The 15343-nt window shown below is 42.1% G+C and overlaps 1 protein-coding gene across 4 annotated transcripts in view; it reads right to left on the minus strand.

Annotated features, from left to right (window-relative positions):
* The window catches only part of tcf4 (transcription factor 4), a 212568-nt gene extending 199285 nt beyond the window's left edge, over positions 1–13283 (minus strand). For all 4 annotated transcript variants that reach the window (XM_076079918.1, XM_076079917.1, XM_076079916.1 and 1 more), the window contains exons 1-3: positions 13078–13283; positions 12723–12761; positions 8501–8573 (exon numbers count right to left, since the gene is read on the minus strand). In XM_076079918.1, the coding sequence (XP_075936033.1) occupies positions 8501–8573; positions 12723–12761; positions 13078–13149 (184 nt within the window). In that variant the 5' untranslated portion in view covers positions 13150–13283. The remainder of the gene's footprint in view (positions 1–8500; positions 8574–12722; positions 12762–13077) is intronic.
* Between the last annotated feature and the right edge of the window lie 2060 nt (positions 13284–15343).

Genomic DNA, 15343 nt, shown 5'->3' on the forward strand with positions numbered 1-15343 from the left:
CTGAGCTGTCCCTTGAATATTCTCATTCCCAACCCCGTCCATCCTCGTTAATCCCGACGAAACCTTCGCCTCCAGCTTTCGGCAGTGACCTGGCCACACTACACATTCCATTTCAGTCTCGCTGGTACCCTTCTGTCGCAAATCAATTCTCATGAATAAACTTGAGTTTAACCAAACAACCACAAACAAGGGGGGCAATGGGGGCCCGCACCGAAACAGGAAACTCCAGCCCTGCTTAAAGTAAAACTTCTAACACACAAAAAAGGATCAAATCAAACTAAACAACTCAACTTGATTCAACTTCAAGTCAAAGAAACCAAAACAGAAGAACAACAGCTCAGCACATCTCAGCGTCGTCTTCGGGGAAAACATATGGAGCTCCGACTCGGTAGCGAGCCGGTCCGTCGAAGCAAGCGGCACGTCAATCTCCTGAGCTTTAGGGGGGGGGGGGGAAATATTGAAAAAGCACAAACCCACGCAGAGTTCTCACAGACGCTAACCTTGAAATCACTGCCATTATTAGTGGAGTCATTATTAGCATTAGAAAAGCAAATGGGGCCAATAATATTTGCCATTATGGCTAAAAACGCTTATTAATCCCTAATCCGCACCACAATTAAGAGCATGGTTGGGTGTTTTTTTGTGAGCCGTTCTGCATCTCCTTGCCAGGTAAACAAGACAATTTAACAGCCTCGGAGGCAGAGAGAGTTTGGGCGGGGGAGGGCGGGGGGGTATTAAGTGACTGGCTCCTGCTCTCCATCTCTATTTTGAAAGCGATCAGCCGGGGTGTTTTTTTTTTGAGTGACAGGCGTAACAGAGGCAGATTTGACTGGATAGAGACAAGAGGGTGGCGGCGGCGGGGGGGGCCTCGCCGCGTCGGAGCACGTTATCTGTCTGGGTACAAGTGCATCAAATCAAACGGGGTGGGGGGGATTATTAAAGCATCCCCATTTTGTTTTTTTTCCCTCCGCTGTGAACTGTGACTTAATAAGCTATGCCAATTAGAGGAACAAAAATCAGGCATGCCATCGGGGCTGTATCTATCCTTTGCCCAAATTTCTCTGCTAATGCGTGAAGCTCGCTGGCAGAGGCTGCTGTGTTCTTCTGTGTGTGTGTGTGTGGCTTCGGCTTTGACGTGGAAAAGGAAGAAAAAAGGAGGAGATGGACGGTGGCCCAAAAAATAAAAGAGGATAAAGCCTATTGATTTTGCGATCGTCTCCCTGACAGTCGTCTTTATTTCTAAGTCTGGTGATATTCTATATTTATCTTATTGTCAACAAATCCTGGGCAGAAACCAACAAGCATTTTGTGTGTATATTCATAGCCTGATATTTTATTCCTCTGTGCTGCAGAGCTAAAATGTCGAAAACCTGTTTCCTTCATCGCCACAAACACTTGTTGTGTCTCACACTTCGCGTACTTCTGTACGTACACCTGCTTTCTTTGTTTTGAGTGCCTGGGTGCGTTCACACTGACAAGTATGGGAAAATGCAGCGCACTCAAGAGTACCCATACGGTAACAGTGAAAAAGCGGAGTGTGGAAGGCCGGACTCTTCTCGTCCTCCACGGTGGCCGTCGTTGCTAGGTAGCGGAAGGGGAGGGACCAGTGACCTGTGTCGAACTTGTGAAAGTGGGGGAGCGAGGAAGCAGCACTGAAACGACAACCACTGAACTGTACAAGCTTCAGTTATACTTATATAAGTTTTTTTCAACAAGTGCCAATATACTGTAGTCTGATAGAAGTCATTATTGGGTTCATTTATCAGTTTGAATTGAATTATTGCTGATACGGCGTGACGTCCATGGCTGACTATCACTGGTTGATCCATCCTTCTTGCATTACTTCTTTCCTTTCTTACCTTTTCGAGTTCCATGTCCTTTTTTCCATTCTTCTTTCTTTCCTTTCCTCTCTCTTTCTTTTCCTTTCTTTTTTCCTTTGACTTTTGCTTTTTTTCCTTTCTTGAATCTCTTCCCCTTCCCTTCTTTCACCCTTTCTATCTTCCTTCTTTTCTTTCCTCTTTTTTAATGTCCTTTCTTTCTTCCTCTAATCTTTGCTTTCCTCCCTTCCTCGTATCTTTTACCCTTCCTTTCTTTCGTCACAATTTTTTCTTTCTTCCCTCCTCCCTTCTTTCCCTTGTTTCATTTTGTCCTTCCTTCAGCTTTCCATTCCTCCTTCCCTTCTTCCTTCCTCCCTTTCTTTGTTTCTTTCTGCTGACACTTGAGGAAACATTTCCTCAATCTCTTGGTGCCAACTCTATGTTCCATGGCAACGGGGAGGATGGTTTGCCCTCCCGCCCCCAAAGCCCCCTTCCCTTCCCCCCGTTATTCCCAACTAAACACACACACACACACACACACACACACACAAATCTGTCAGTCACACATTTACAAGCTCAACACTCATTATTTCTATGAACACACATGTCAACGCACCTCAGTCCCCTTCCAACACCATTGACAGGTAGACAAACAGCGGATCTGAGAGGTTATGTGTTTAAAAAAGAAGAAAAAAAGCACCACAAGCAGCCAAGACCTGAAATAGACGGGTGGCACGGTGGCAGCGGTTTTTGACAGGCAGAGTGAAGCCGCTCGCTGAACAGCTCCATCCAGGAGGAGATTAGAAAAACACACACACAGAGTTTGAAGTGTGCATTATCTTTTCCAGGGATGATCCCGAAATAAAACAGCAAAAATGGCCAAATCTCCCAATAATTAAAACGCCTAATCCACTTCCTGGTTGGCGATGACCGTGGGCTGAGCGTGTCAGCCGGGGACTCGTGGGGAGATTGTGCGTCGTTTATGTTTAGACTCTTTTGTGGGTTTTTTTACAGCGAATTTGGCGCCCCCCAAAAAGACGAAGACTTACACGGAACGAGGAGATCGAGCGCTTCAAACCCCCCCCCCCCAAAAATGTATTCACAGCTTTGTGTGAAGGATGTCATTTTCAAAATTCTAATTCAACATGAAGACATGTTTGGGAGAAGAAGAAAAAAAATGTCACTACTCGTTCTCAAAAGCATCAGATAAACCAAATCCTAAAAGCGTTTGGATTCCTCTGCCTCTCCACGTGTTATCTTTACAGGCTTCTGTGTCTCCTGCTTCCATCCAGCCGCCTGTCTCCTTTATGTTCTAATTTTGCCGTTGATGTTGTCTTCTTTAACCCTGTTTGGCAACCTCCGCCCATTCTGAAGCTATTCGGGGACGAACTGTGTTCTTTGTGGTTGGAAATTTCTGCTTAAAAGACCATAGGGGATTTAAAGAGAGGATGTAATAAAAATCACTGTGCTTTAGTGTGGTGTTGAGTATCCAACCCCATTACTTTGACGACATATTTACTGATTTCAATGATGTTTTATTTTTAGACTTTATTTTATAAGGAAAAACATTACTTTGCTCTTCTTATTAAACTAACTAACAGAGGTCCCAGAGGTGTGTGTGAGACTAGCTTGCTGACTAAAAGACTGTTGACTCGCTGCGATGTGGGAGGATTGGGGCTCGACGCTCACTTTTATAAGGGGTTGCCAGCCTTTGGTTGCCAAAACTGAAACTGTGTTTGCCAACTTTAGTCCCCTTATATATTGAGCAATTCAGATAATATGCAGTTAGACGTCAGCTAAATAATACAAATGTGACGTGTATACGTGTGGTTGATTTTTCAAAGATGCCAAGACGAGTTTCCTTTTAGTTTTTTCGTCCAGATTCATCTGGTTCTTTGTCACTTGAATCAATTTGCACATTAGTCTTTTTTTATGTTGAAGTTGAGCTTCACCCCACAGTGCAACAACATTCTCTTCGCCACAGTCTCTAAAACAGAAGCCTGTGTTGTCACGTTCAGATGTCTGGTTCCAGTTCTGACAGTAAAATATGAATCTAAAATCTAACTACCACTAATGGAACAAATATTTTTTGAAGTATTTATTTGCGGTGTATGTTTTACTGTTTGCTGTCCCTCTTTTTTTTTACATGTTAAAAAATGGTTGCCTCAGATGGCGCAATCTTTTGTTTTGTGGAGCATTTATGTCAGTTTGAGAATTTATGTCTAGCTTTTATATGACACTGAGTTGTATTGTATTCATTTGAGGAATGTTACAGCCTACGCAAAGATGCTTAGAAAGTTTAGTTCACATGCTTTTTGTACTTAATGATTCATTTGCTAAGCTTGTTTCCGTGGTTATTTGATCGATACATCAACATATTCCATCTCATGCAAGCATACAAATGTTTTACCATATAATCGTTTTTTTCCGGCATACTCTACCCACTCAGGTTTTTTGTGCACATGCATACATTTATCACTGGGGTTGAGCCGAACCTGCTGAACTCAGTGCCTCATCGATCGCAATCATACAACAGAGGGGCCCATTCATTGGAATGTGACCTCACTATCTGTGAGAGGGGATCAAATTATCACAAGCCACCCAAAACAATGTTTACCCGCACTATGAAATAAAAAGTAGCCCAACTGGGCAGAAAACTGCCCGGACCGTTCACTGGTCACATTATAGCATTCAATACGTCAAAGTCCTGTCCCACTGTCTCGCTTCTCATACAGCTGATGGGAAAAACGTCCTCATCATGTTCACATCATAATGCTGTACATACAGCCCACCTGCTCTCATGACATCATGACAAACTGAATGAATTGGAAGCTCTGATTTAAAAGACTAGGTTAAAACGTGAATATGAAAGTAAACAGTCTGTAGTAGCATTGATTGGCCCTTGCCAGAGCTGGTCCAAGCGTTTTGGGCCCTTGGTGGATATTGGGTGTTTTTTTCCATCTTGAGCAGCTGCTGAGTCCAAATCATTCATCGAGCCAATGCTGCTGTGTTTTTTAGTTTTTTTAAAGTAAAACAATATTTACAATGAATTCATTTAGAAGTAAATCAATATCACAGATAAGATAAATTAATCTCATGCAGGAAAATGAAAGTGTTCAAAATAAATGAGAAGAAAGTACTGGACAGGAGGTTTAAGATGTTTCCGGTTTCTCTGAATGTAATTTCTTAAGGTTCTTCAAACCAAAAGTCATTAACCTGAACTAAACACACGTGTGTGTGGACCACGGTTCAGTGTCGGCAGGTCCCAGCCTCTGGCATCGCCCCAGCCTTTGGAAACCGCTGCTCTCATGGTTGTGTAGGTCTATAGAGTTCTAATTAGCTGCATTCACAAACAGCAGCGGGCTCATCAAAATGCCGAGGCCTGCAGAAAGCCACAGCAGGGGTGAGCAGTGTGTGTGTGTGTGTGTGTGTATGTGTGTGTTTTGCATCTTGTACATGTGGGTTTTTAGAAGTGTGCGCGCGAGAAACAGAGTGTGATTTGTGTTCAGGGATGAGTGTGTTTCTGTATCAAAAAAAACGAAAGAAAAACAAACACAACAATCCCAAAATGACGATACAACTCGACTTAGCAAACCGAAGCCCAACAACCGCCACAAATTCCACAAAAAGTGGGCATTTTTTCTTCCCAAAAATTGTAACATTTGTCGTCCTTCCTCACATTTGTATGCGCGGCACAGGAGCAAACAACACCACCGAAACCACAGAGCACGAACAACAACAACCGCACCACGAAGCAGTAAACAAAGAAGACGTCTCGGCATCTCTCTGTTTTCCAGCCAACAAACAAAATGGCTTCCGAAACGCCGTTTAGAGGCAAATAACATGAGCGGGAGCAACAGAGACGACCCGGCTGTTTTCTGTCAAACGCTTCCAGAAAAGATTTTTTTTTTTAAAAGGCCGCATCCTCCAGAGGTTGAGCCTGTGTCGTAGAGACTGAGCATGTTCTGGAACAGAACACACACACACAGGTAGTACAATAGAATGCTGGAAAATACATGAGGTAACATATAGAACTATACATCCAACCATAGAGCGAGCAGAAGAAGTGGACAATCTGTCTTTTGGACTACAATACATATAAGATCATATCATGAGTGTAAAAGTCATGTCTGCCGTATGCTAATTGCAAATATTGTCGACATATAAGAATATTGGAGAATAATTTAGCAACCTTTGCTTTTTGATCTGAAAAAGTAGTGATTGTTCATCAATTGATTCAAGCTGAACAACTGTCAACTGACAAAAACAGTCCGATTGACGAACCAACTAAATAATTTATCTCACTAGGCAACCCAGTCGCTGAAAAGATGCTGGCGTTGTACGTTTCTGCAAACCGCGGATACGTTAAATGTCGATGTTTCTGAAGCATATATACATTTCATAAATAAGTTTCATACCAGGCTCGTATGATGCTTGCAGAAACGCACAATGCCACGTGGTTAATGTAAAACAATCGTTTAGGTTAAGGTTCAACAAAACTACTTGGTTAAAGTTAGAAAAATATTACTGTTTGCATTCAAATAATAACATGACAACCGCAACAACGTAACTAGCATAAATTAAGAACCCTTAGCCGTCTTTGTTACATAACATTATGCAACAAGCGTAAAGTCAACGTTTACTTTGGGCTTCACACAGGACACAAACACTGGTCTCCTGGGTGAAAGTCCAGTGTTTGACTCTCGTCCCACCAACCCTTATTGGGCTTTCTTGTTATTTAAACTAATGTCTATACAATGTAACTTTCAATAACGCTCACTTGATATACTTTGTCACTTGTTCTGACCGAATTCAAAAACATCGACATTCAACGTATTCGTTGTTTGCAAAAACGCACAATGCCGACATGTTTTAGAAGCATGTATATGGAAAATAACAACAGCTCTCAGCAATTGCACTTAAAAGATCCCTTAACATACAGGTATATGCACATAAAAACATGAACATACCAACATGTTCACCACTCACTGACTGACTAACTCACTGAGCCACCAACTGACCCGCTCACTGAGCTGGCGTTCACACCAAAAACAGCTCTGTGTTAAAACAATGCAAGGAGCTGCTTTAGATACCGGGGAGACATGAAGTTCAATAGAGGAAGTCCAGGTTGAGTAAGACAGCCATGAGTGAGAAGGCTTGAAGAAATACTTTACCCCCTAATATTTTATATCTATATGTTTATCAATTACTCACCCCTTGTTACTTTGAATTCTTCAGACTTTTCTCGCATACCTCCACGTTGAATAGAGAGCCCAAGAACAAGGTAAATCCTTCATCAGTTGAAGTAAATGGCACAGCAAAACAGCAAACTCTTTACTATTTAAAACACTTTTGCCACTTCCGTCTCATGCTCGCACAGACGTGGTACTCGTCCAGACGAATTAGAAGTGTTTTAAATAGTAAGGTTTTAGCAAAGATGCATTTATTTGGGGAGCAGTGAGCATATGACTGGATAAATGAGACTTGGGTCCGCCACAAGTTGAGCCAGATATTGGGGATATGGGTATTTACAGAATGACTCTCTTGCTCCCTGACTTCCAGACTAACTAGATGAATGAACGAATGAATGGCTCTGCGTTAGCGTAAAAAAGTGCCGACTGACACATGAGGCAACTTTACCAACTCACTCACATTAACCTTCATTGATCTAACTTATCAAAGTCAAAGCAACCATGTTGCACCACTAATGGAACCAAACTGTGCCTGTTTGACACCAATAACACCACTGTGTCAAGAAAACCAGTGAACCGATCCCCACAACACACACACACACCCACACACACGTGGGCAGGAAAGAATGAGGGCAGCAAATCAGAAAAACAGGAAGTCTCCTTTAGGAATGAAGTTGAGCAGCTGAAAAATAAACGTGTTGCCCCAAAATACAGACACTTGAAAAATCACATCATCACCTCATGGCTGTGTTTTCCATCCCAACGTTCATACGTCATGTACTATGAGATAAAGCGGGAACAAACACTTGCAAACTACACCAGCACAGAGCGTGCAGATATGTTACGGATGATTTGAACACAATAAACCTTTAAACTCTTTGGTCAAAATCAAGCAGCCGGTGGGTATAAATCCATTGTTTGATATAGTCCCTGGAAAGTGCACTCATTTCCCTTGTTTGAGTGTTTGCTAAAAGCTACGGTGGGCAGCTATTTTAGGAAAAATGATTTCAAAATTAAAAACCATATTTGGTTAGCTATTTTTTTGTTGATCTACCGCTTCGGTAGGAATCAATGGGCCTGTGGCTGACAGTCGGGTACATTTTTAGAGACTAACCCATAATCAAAGCATGTAATCAGACCAGACCACCTCATTGTTTAAGCAACATCCAACATTTTTAGCAAAAATTAGAACAGAAAAACGCAACCAGCTCAGTATTCAAAGAATATATGAGCAAGTTATAGTGTATACAAAAAAATATATATCTTTTTCTCCTCAAAATCAAAAGTAATCCACGAAGCAAAAACAGCATAAAACCGAAAAAAAAACTGCATCTGCATGAACAGAACATGGTTACCCACAAGAAAATCCAAACAGCAAGCGAAGCAGCAGTGAGCAGGTGTAAGGGGAAGGAGAGGAGGAGGCTGGGAAAAGACTGAAAGAAAAAAATGAGAAGAAGGAGGAGGGGGGAAAAAAGGAGAAAGCTGACGTACTTGAGCCGGAGAAATGTCCACTCCCCAGGGAGGTCGGCCCGTTCTTTCCACTGCTAACGGGAGGGGAAAACATCTACAAGACAAACAGAGCGCACATTACCTCCGAGAGCACTGACACTGTGAACAGCAAGACACATCTCTACAGAAACATCACTGCAGCTACACATGAAGAGCTTCATTCCAAAACGCCGGGACAGCATTTGGCTGAAAAATGTGTTACAATCCCGAAACGAAATGTCTTTGATAAAATGGTTGCTCAATGTTCATTATTTTCATCTTATTAGATCTTTTTTTTCCGGCTTTTAACATATTAGATATGACGTTTTGGAAGGAAACTCTTTGTGGATATTTACCAAGAAAACAAACGGTCCATCATCACTAGGGCTGGGTATCATTCCAATACTAACACTGATCGGATCGTTCAGTTTTGGTACCAATGCCATAATGTTCAATAAATATGTTTTTCTTTTAACAAAAAGGAACCAAATGTCAAATATTTGTAAGTACAAGCAGTTGTGCGAGAGGTTGGCCTAAATAAATTGCTAGATTTTGATTTAAATTAGGAAAAGATCAAAAAATAACTGAACGAAATTATAAATCTGACCATGGTTTTACTGCCTGCAGAGGTGGGACAGGTCACTGTTTTACGAGTCGTAAGTCAACTCCCAAATCAAGAACAAGTCCATGATCAAGTCATGACAGGTAAGTCAAGAGTAAAACTCAAAGAGAAATCCAACAAGTCCTTAGTCCAGGCCCAGATCAAGTCCAGTCCCAGGTCAAGACAGGTATGTGGCGCGCCAAGTCCCCAAGTCAAGATAGATAATCCCTCGTCAAGTCCCCAAGTCAAAATAGATAATCCCTCGGCAAGTCCCCAAATCAAGATAGATAATCCCTCGTCAAGTCCCCAAATCGAGATAGATAATCCCTCATCAAGTCCCAAGTCAAGAAAGGTACACAGTGCATCAAGTCCCAAGTCAAGACAGGTACGCAGTGCATCAAGTCCCAAGTCAAGACAGGTACGTAGTGCATCAAGTCCCAAATCAAGACAGGTACGTAATGCATCAAGTCCCAAATCAAGACAGGTACGTAATGCATCAAGTCCCAAGTCAATACAGCTACGTAATGCATCAAGTCCCAAGTCAAGAGAGGCAAGTCAGAACTAAGTTAAATCAAACAAGTCCCAAATCATGACTAACAAGTCCACAGTCAAGTTCAACATTATGACAGGATAATCCTGTTTCCGATGGAAATGCAGGTCCCAGAAAGATACCCAAGGGTCAAATCCAATAGGAAGACAGGTAAGTCAAGTTCAAAGACAAGTTTCAACCAGGTCCAAGTCCTTTACTTTGTGTTCCAACTCCTTTAACGAGTCAGTTTTTTCCCTTTAAAGTATGTAATTCCATTTACATTTTTTAAAAATAGCTACAGTTAGCATGGTAAATTTACAAAAATATATACATTTTACATTTTTGATACCCGGCCCTAATGGTCACACAGACTCTCAGCTCAGACCTGAACACAGATATGAAGAGTTCATTTTCCAAAACACTGTGGGAACATTTTTGGGGGAAAGCAGAAAGAAATCAAATTCTACATTCAGCATTCGTAGAAAATAAACAGGATTCCTTAAATCACCTGCTCAACTTATCATAAATGCGTATTCATTCTAGTGTCACTTTCGCCTAATGTTGGACAACTCACTTTGGAAATGAAACACTTCATATCTACTTCATATCTGACTTAAACATATGAGATAATCATCAGAAGTAGTTATCATCTGCTCTACACATCTACAGGAAAGAAAAGCCCACCATAAGACAGAGACGGAAGATGAATACCGACTGTTGTTTTAATGTACGAGCTACTGTAAAGCCTCTCAAGACAACAGTTCATCATCTGACCCCTCTGGATAACCAGCAGGCCTGTGTGTCGGCGTGTTTGATGGTGAACTCTCAGTGATCGTGGACCTGCTCTGAGCTTCCCACTTTCAAATGATAAAAGCTTTTCAGGATTTATTCTTTTTTTTTCTATTTTTTTTGTACAGACAATAATATAAGTAAATTAAACCCAGACTCAAACAATAAATAGTCGATCTGTCATTTTCTCTGAATTCAGCCTGTGGGGCCTGTAAGTGCGTATGTTGGATACTGAGGTTGCTCCCTCGCGGCCGCGACGACAAAAGAGGAAAGGAACGCTTGCGAGATGGAGGATCTAATTGTGATTATCAGCAGGTCCATCGATATGTCCCAGTCCAACCACTCGGAGCTGCGGGTGTCAGCTTGTGGGCGTGCAAAGACAGATGATCGCATAAATTAATGCGACCGACCTGCGTTTATAATGAGAGGAGAGACATTCTAGCTGCTGCTGCTGCCCTCCTTTGTTTGATTATTTTATTCAAGAAATATCCTTTAAGACGGGCTGATTGACATTTATAGAAACCTGTTGAAATTGAAACACAGCCTAAATGCCCATAATATTACTACGATACACCCCAGGAACTCAAGAGCTACTAAATATAGATTTTGTGATTAATTGTTTTTTTTTCTTTGCACTTTTGTCCGTAATTATTATCCTATAATATTCCTATATTGACATGAGATTATGTGTCTGCCATTACAAGGATATAATGTTGTCACATACAATATAGTATATTTATACCATCATAATATTCCTATAGAGACTTGATATGTGGTTCTCAATTTTGAATATTATTGTTATTTTATGCTTTGTTTTTTATTAAAGGACACTATAACAGTTTAAAAATATTCCTATATTATATATGTCTGTGGCAGTCAATTATGAAATTAATTATCTTTCTATCTTATCTCTATCATTGTAAGCCTTTTTTAAATAAATGAATGTCACTACTTTACTTTACTTTAATGTTGTTTAGTGACTTAAGAGAACGAGTTTACAGTGATTTTATTTGACATTTAGTGTACTAATATACACAATAATACTTCTTTAAGGACTTAAACAATGTATTTATGATATACGCAGGTCTAAATAGCAAACACAGCACATATTTAATCAAAATATTGCTATAGAGGCATTTGATATGTCTGTAGTTCCCACTTCTGATACAACAGAGATCTTATTGTATGCGCCGTGTTATAAAAGCTCACAATAACAGACCAACAATATTGTTATATTAATCTAAAGGGGATTATTGTGTCGGCATATTGCTCTTTAGAGAGATTTTGAACTACAATCTCCAATTAAAAAAATATTTAAACTATTTATATAACACACCTACGTGGTCAGTTACAGTGTGAGCTGTGCTGCACGTATAGGCCTCAACTCTGATGTATTGATGACAGCATTGACATCACAGTAGAGATGGAAAGGTACATTAACGAGGCCTGCTTTTGCATCTCGTGCAGCATCTCTTTTAATAATTTCACATAATATATCATATGTGTATGAAATATAGCATATGTGTGCAGGCCTCAGGTGTGACTGTATTTTTCTATTGCATTAACGTTCTTGAAGGAACTTACAATATTGCATGGGGATTTTTGGGGATTTTTCTCTCATGCGTCTCACTCTGCATCACTAGCCTCATTTCTGATGTGTTTTTTTTCTGATATCACTATATTCATGCCGTCTCTCTTTCTATTCTTAATTTCGGGGTGTTCTTTTTCCCTCCTCCTCCTCCTCCTCCTCCTCCTCTTCAGACCAAAGTTGCTCCCAGAGGAGAGGAGAGAGGCGCGCAGAAAATATGGCCGAGGAGAGCGGGGGGGGGGGGGGGGGGGCATTATTTCCTGTCCGTCAAGTTCACAACACACAGGCTAGCCCTTTAAATAACAAAACACACAAAAACTTTCAAACGGAGTCAGGAGTTTGAGCAGCGAGCAGCCTGCTGCGGGAACATTTCGACCGCGGAGAGAAAGTGTGACACATGTCTCTCTTTTTCGGCTGCATGCATGTGTTTCTCTCCGTCTGACTCTCTGTCTAACTGACTGATCGACTGTCTGTCTGTCTCTCTGTCACGCAGGTTCATCACTCTACACACAGCCTCGAACGTTCTGTGTACGACGCGGTGCGGAGCGCGTGGGGCAGCCTGGAAACTCGCACACACACACACACATACACACACACACACACACAGAACAAATAATAATAAAAATAACATTTTCTAAATCCTATCAAGGGCAGAAAGAGCAGGTTACACATGAAAAGTAAAAAAAAAAAATAAAGGACTTAAAATGAGATATACTACCATGGATGTTGGGAACATTTTCAAATCGCTGTTTCGCATCTATAAGACAACACAATTACCAATGCAGCATCACAAGTCTCTGCACACACACACACACAGAAATGAAATTACAAAAAAATAAATAAAAACAATAGGCACTGACTTCTTTTTGCAAGTTACTCTATACGTGAAACGCACTTTTGTGCAAAAAACAGTTGAGTGTAAATAAGCAGGTTTAAAAGTCATTACGTTAGAAAATGTAAAACAGCGGTAGCTGTAAGAAAGGACGCGTTCATGCTCTTCCACGGCTTGTAGCTGTCATGACACGAGTTATTATATTCATATTTACGCGGAGGAGAAGGTCCGTGTCCCTTACCGCGCTGAAATCCAGTAAGTCGCTCAGCTCCTTATCGGTTCCCAGAGCTGCCATCCGCTGTTGATGATGCATTTTATGTTTTTTAGCAAAATCGCACGGACCCTAAAACCAGGGGGGGGGGTATGAATGAAGAGACAGAAGAGGACAGGTAGGGCAGACTGATAGATGGAGAGACAAGGGGATGGGGGAGGGGGGGGGGGGGGGGGGGGGGGGAGAGGAGAGAAGAGAAGAGGAAGACCTCGGTTTCTTTCTTTTTGTGTGCGCGCACAGCTCCGCTTCCCGGATCTCTCTTTTCCTCCACAGCGACAGCGAAATAAATCCAGTCAAAAATTTAAAAAAAACAACAACAACCTCGCAGCCTCGATTCTAGTTCATCCTCGGAGCTCAGCCGCGGGTTCCTGGTTTGGCAGCACGAGATTACAAAAAAAAAAAAAAAAAAAGCAACTGACAGGAAATAAAAATAAAACAAAAAACAAGGGGGGGCCGCGCAACGGGACTGGAGTGTTTCTGCGTGCGTTTTGGTGTGTTTTCTCCAGCCGAACAAGTCCGACCTCTCCGCGTTAAGACGCAGTTTGTCCGCCGCGGCTGGCTGTGGCTCTCTCTCTCTCACACACACACACACACACACACATACACACACACACGCGCGCGCGATATAAATAAATAACACGCTGTGTCTCCGCTGAGCCTCTCGAGGAGGAAATGAAATCACCTCAGAAAACGCGTGCTGGTGTCAGAGGCAGAGTCCCGGCAAGGGTGGTGGTCCGGCTCCTCCTAACCCGGGCTGAGCGGGTTTTTGCCTCCGCTCGGCTGCAGGCTGCTGCTGCTGCTGATGGATACCCGGACGCGCATGCAGGACGGAATCCCATGCGCGTGTGGCACAGCCGCGGGTGCGATAAGTGTGCTCGTGCGGCCACCTAGCTTACGCTCTCGTGTCCAACACCGCCGCGCCGAGCGGAGGGAGCGAGGAAATCTTTTTTGGAAAATACACAGATTTATTTTTGAAGAAACCGTTTGTTCGGTGCGGGGATTGGCTGGTTTCATTTGGATAGGGTTAATTGGGCTAAACAATGATAAATAATAAAAATAAAGTGTTTTATTTGTCCCCTCTGGGAACTGTTATGATGCTTGAACCTAGTCAAAATAAAACTTTTAATTATTTAAATATTTACTAATTCTATATGCGTATATTTGTTTATTTCATATTTTTATTTCATTCATTTAGGCTGTAAGTTTTTCACACAATATTTGACATTCCTATATCAGTGTATTCATGAGTCTTTCTCAATGTATTTTATACTCTGTGTTTTTTTTCTTTATTGGTTAGACTAACAAGTGCAGAAAACAAGTGCAGTGCTTGACCTGCATGCCCCCCCCCCCCCCCCCCCCCCCCCCCCCCCCATCCCCACAGGTCACCACTTAAACCACAACAGTGCCAAAAACCCACCTCTCTGGAAATACTTTGCTTACTTTGCTTTCGTGTCCCGCCACCCCTCCTCCCCCTCCAGTGCAGCCCACAGCCTGCAGGTACGAAAATGACTGGCCTATTTCTGCAAATTACACCCTGCATGTGTGGGTTTCTCTCAGAGAAAAATAAACACACACACACACACACAGCTGCAGGTAGGCCACATAAAGGCGTATTTGTTGCAGTGTAAAGTGGTCCTGCCTGTTGGCCCCTTCATGCCTTTCACTCTCAAACTAATGACAAGCCATTGTAACAGCGTAATGCGGGGCACAGCAGAGAGAGCAGACCCGCTCCTTGTTGTTATTGTCACGAAAGACACAAGTGATCTGCGGTGGATTCGAACCGGGTATTTTCTTATGTTAAAAGTGTTGATGGGACGATCTGGTCAGACATGAAGTGGACAGTAGACACACCACGACTCTCTTTATCCACTATACCGAGCTCGCATGCACCTTACAGACACTTATTCAGCACAAATCCCACAGTACAAACCAGGACAAACCAGGAAACAGGAGCGAGTATAAACACAACCAGGTGGTTGTAAAAGTTGTACAAGCTTCAGAATTCACCATAGGGGTAACTTGTCCAAAAAACACACATTGGCTTCTAGACGAGAGAATCGGATGTGCAAAAATATTAACTCATTTCTGGCTTTTAGGACTCATTCCTGTATTCCTGTACAGAAGTTAGGGTTAATGGACAAGGGGCAAAATTACTGAAAGAACCATCCTGGTTTCCTAAATGTTGTTGTTCCCATACAACGAGACTGCATTGTCAATTACCTTTCTAGGGATCGTA

Source organism: Anarhichas minor, unplaced genomic scaffold (assembly GCF_050575085.1).
Source record: "Anarhichas minor isolate MPS153535 unplaced genomic scaffold, ASM5057508v1 ptg000073l, whole genome shotgun sequence".
Lineage (NCBI taxonomy): Eukaryota > Metazoa > Chordata > Actinopteri > Perciformes > Anarhichadidae > Anarhichas > Anarhichas minor.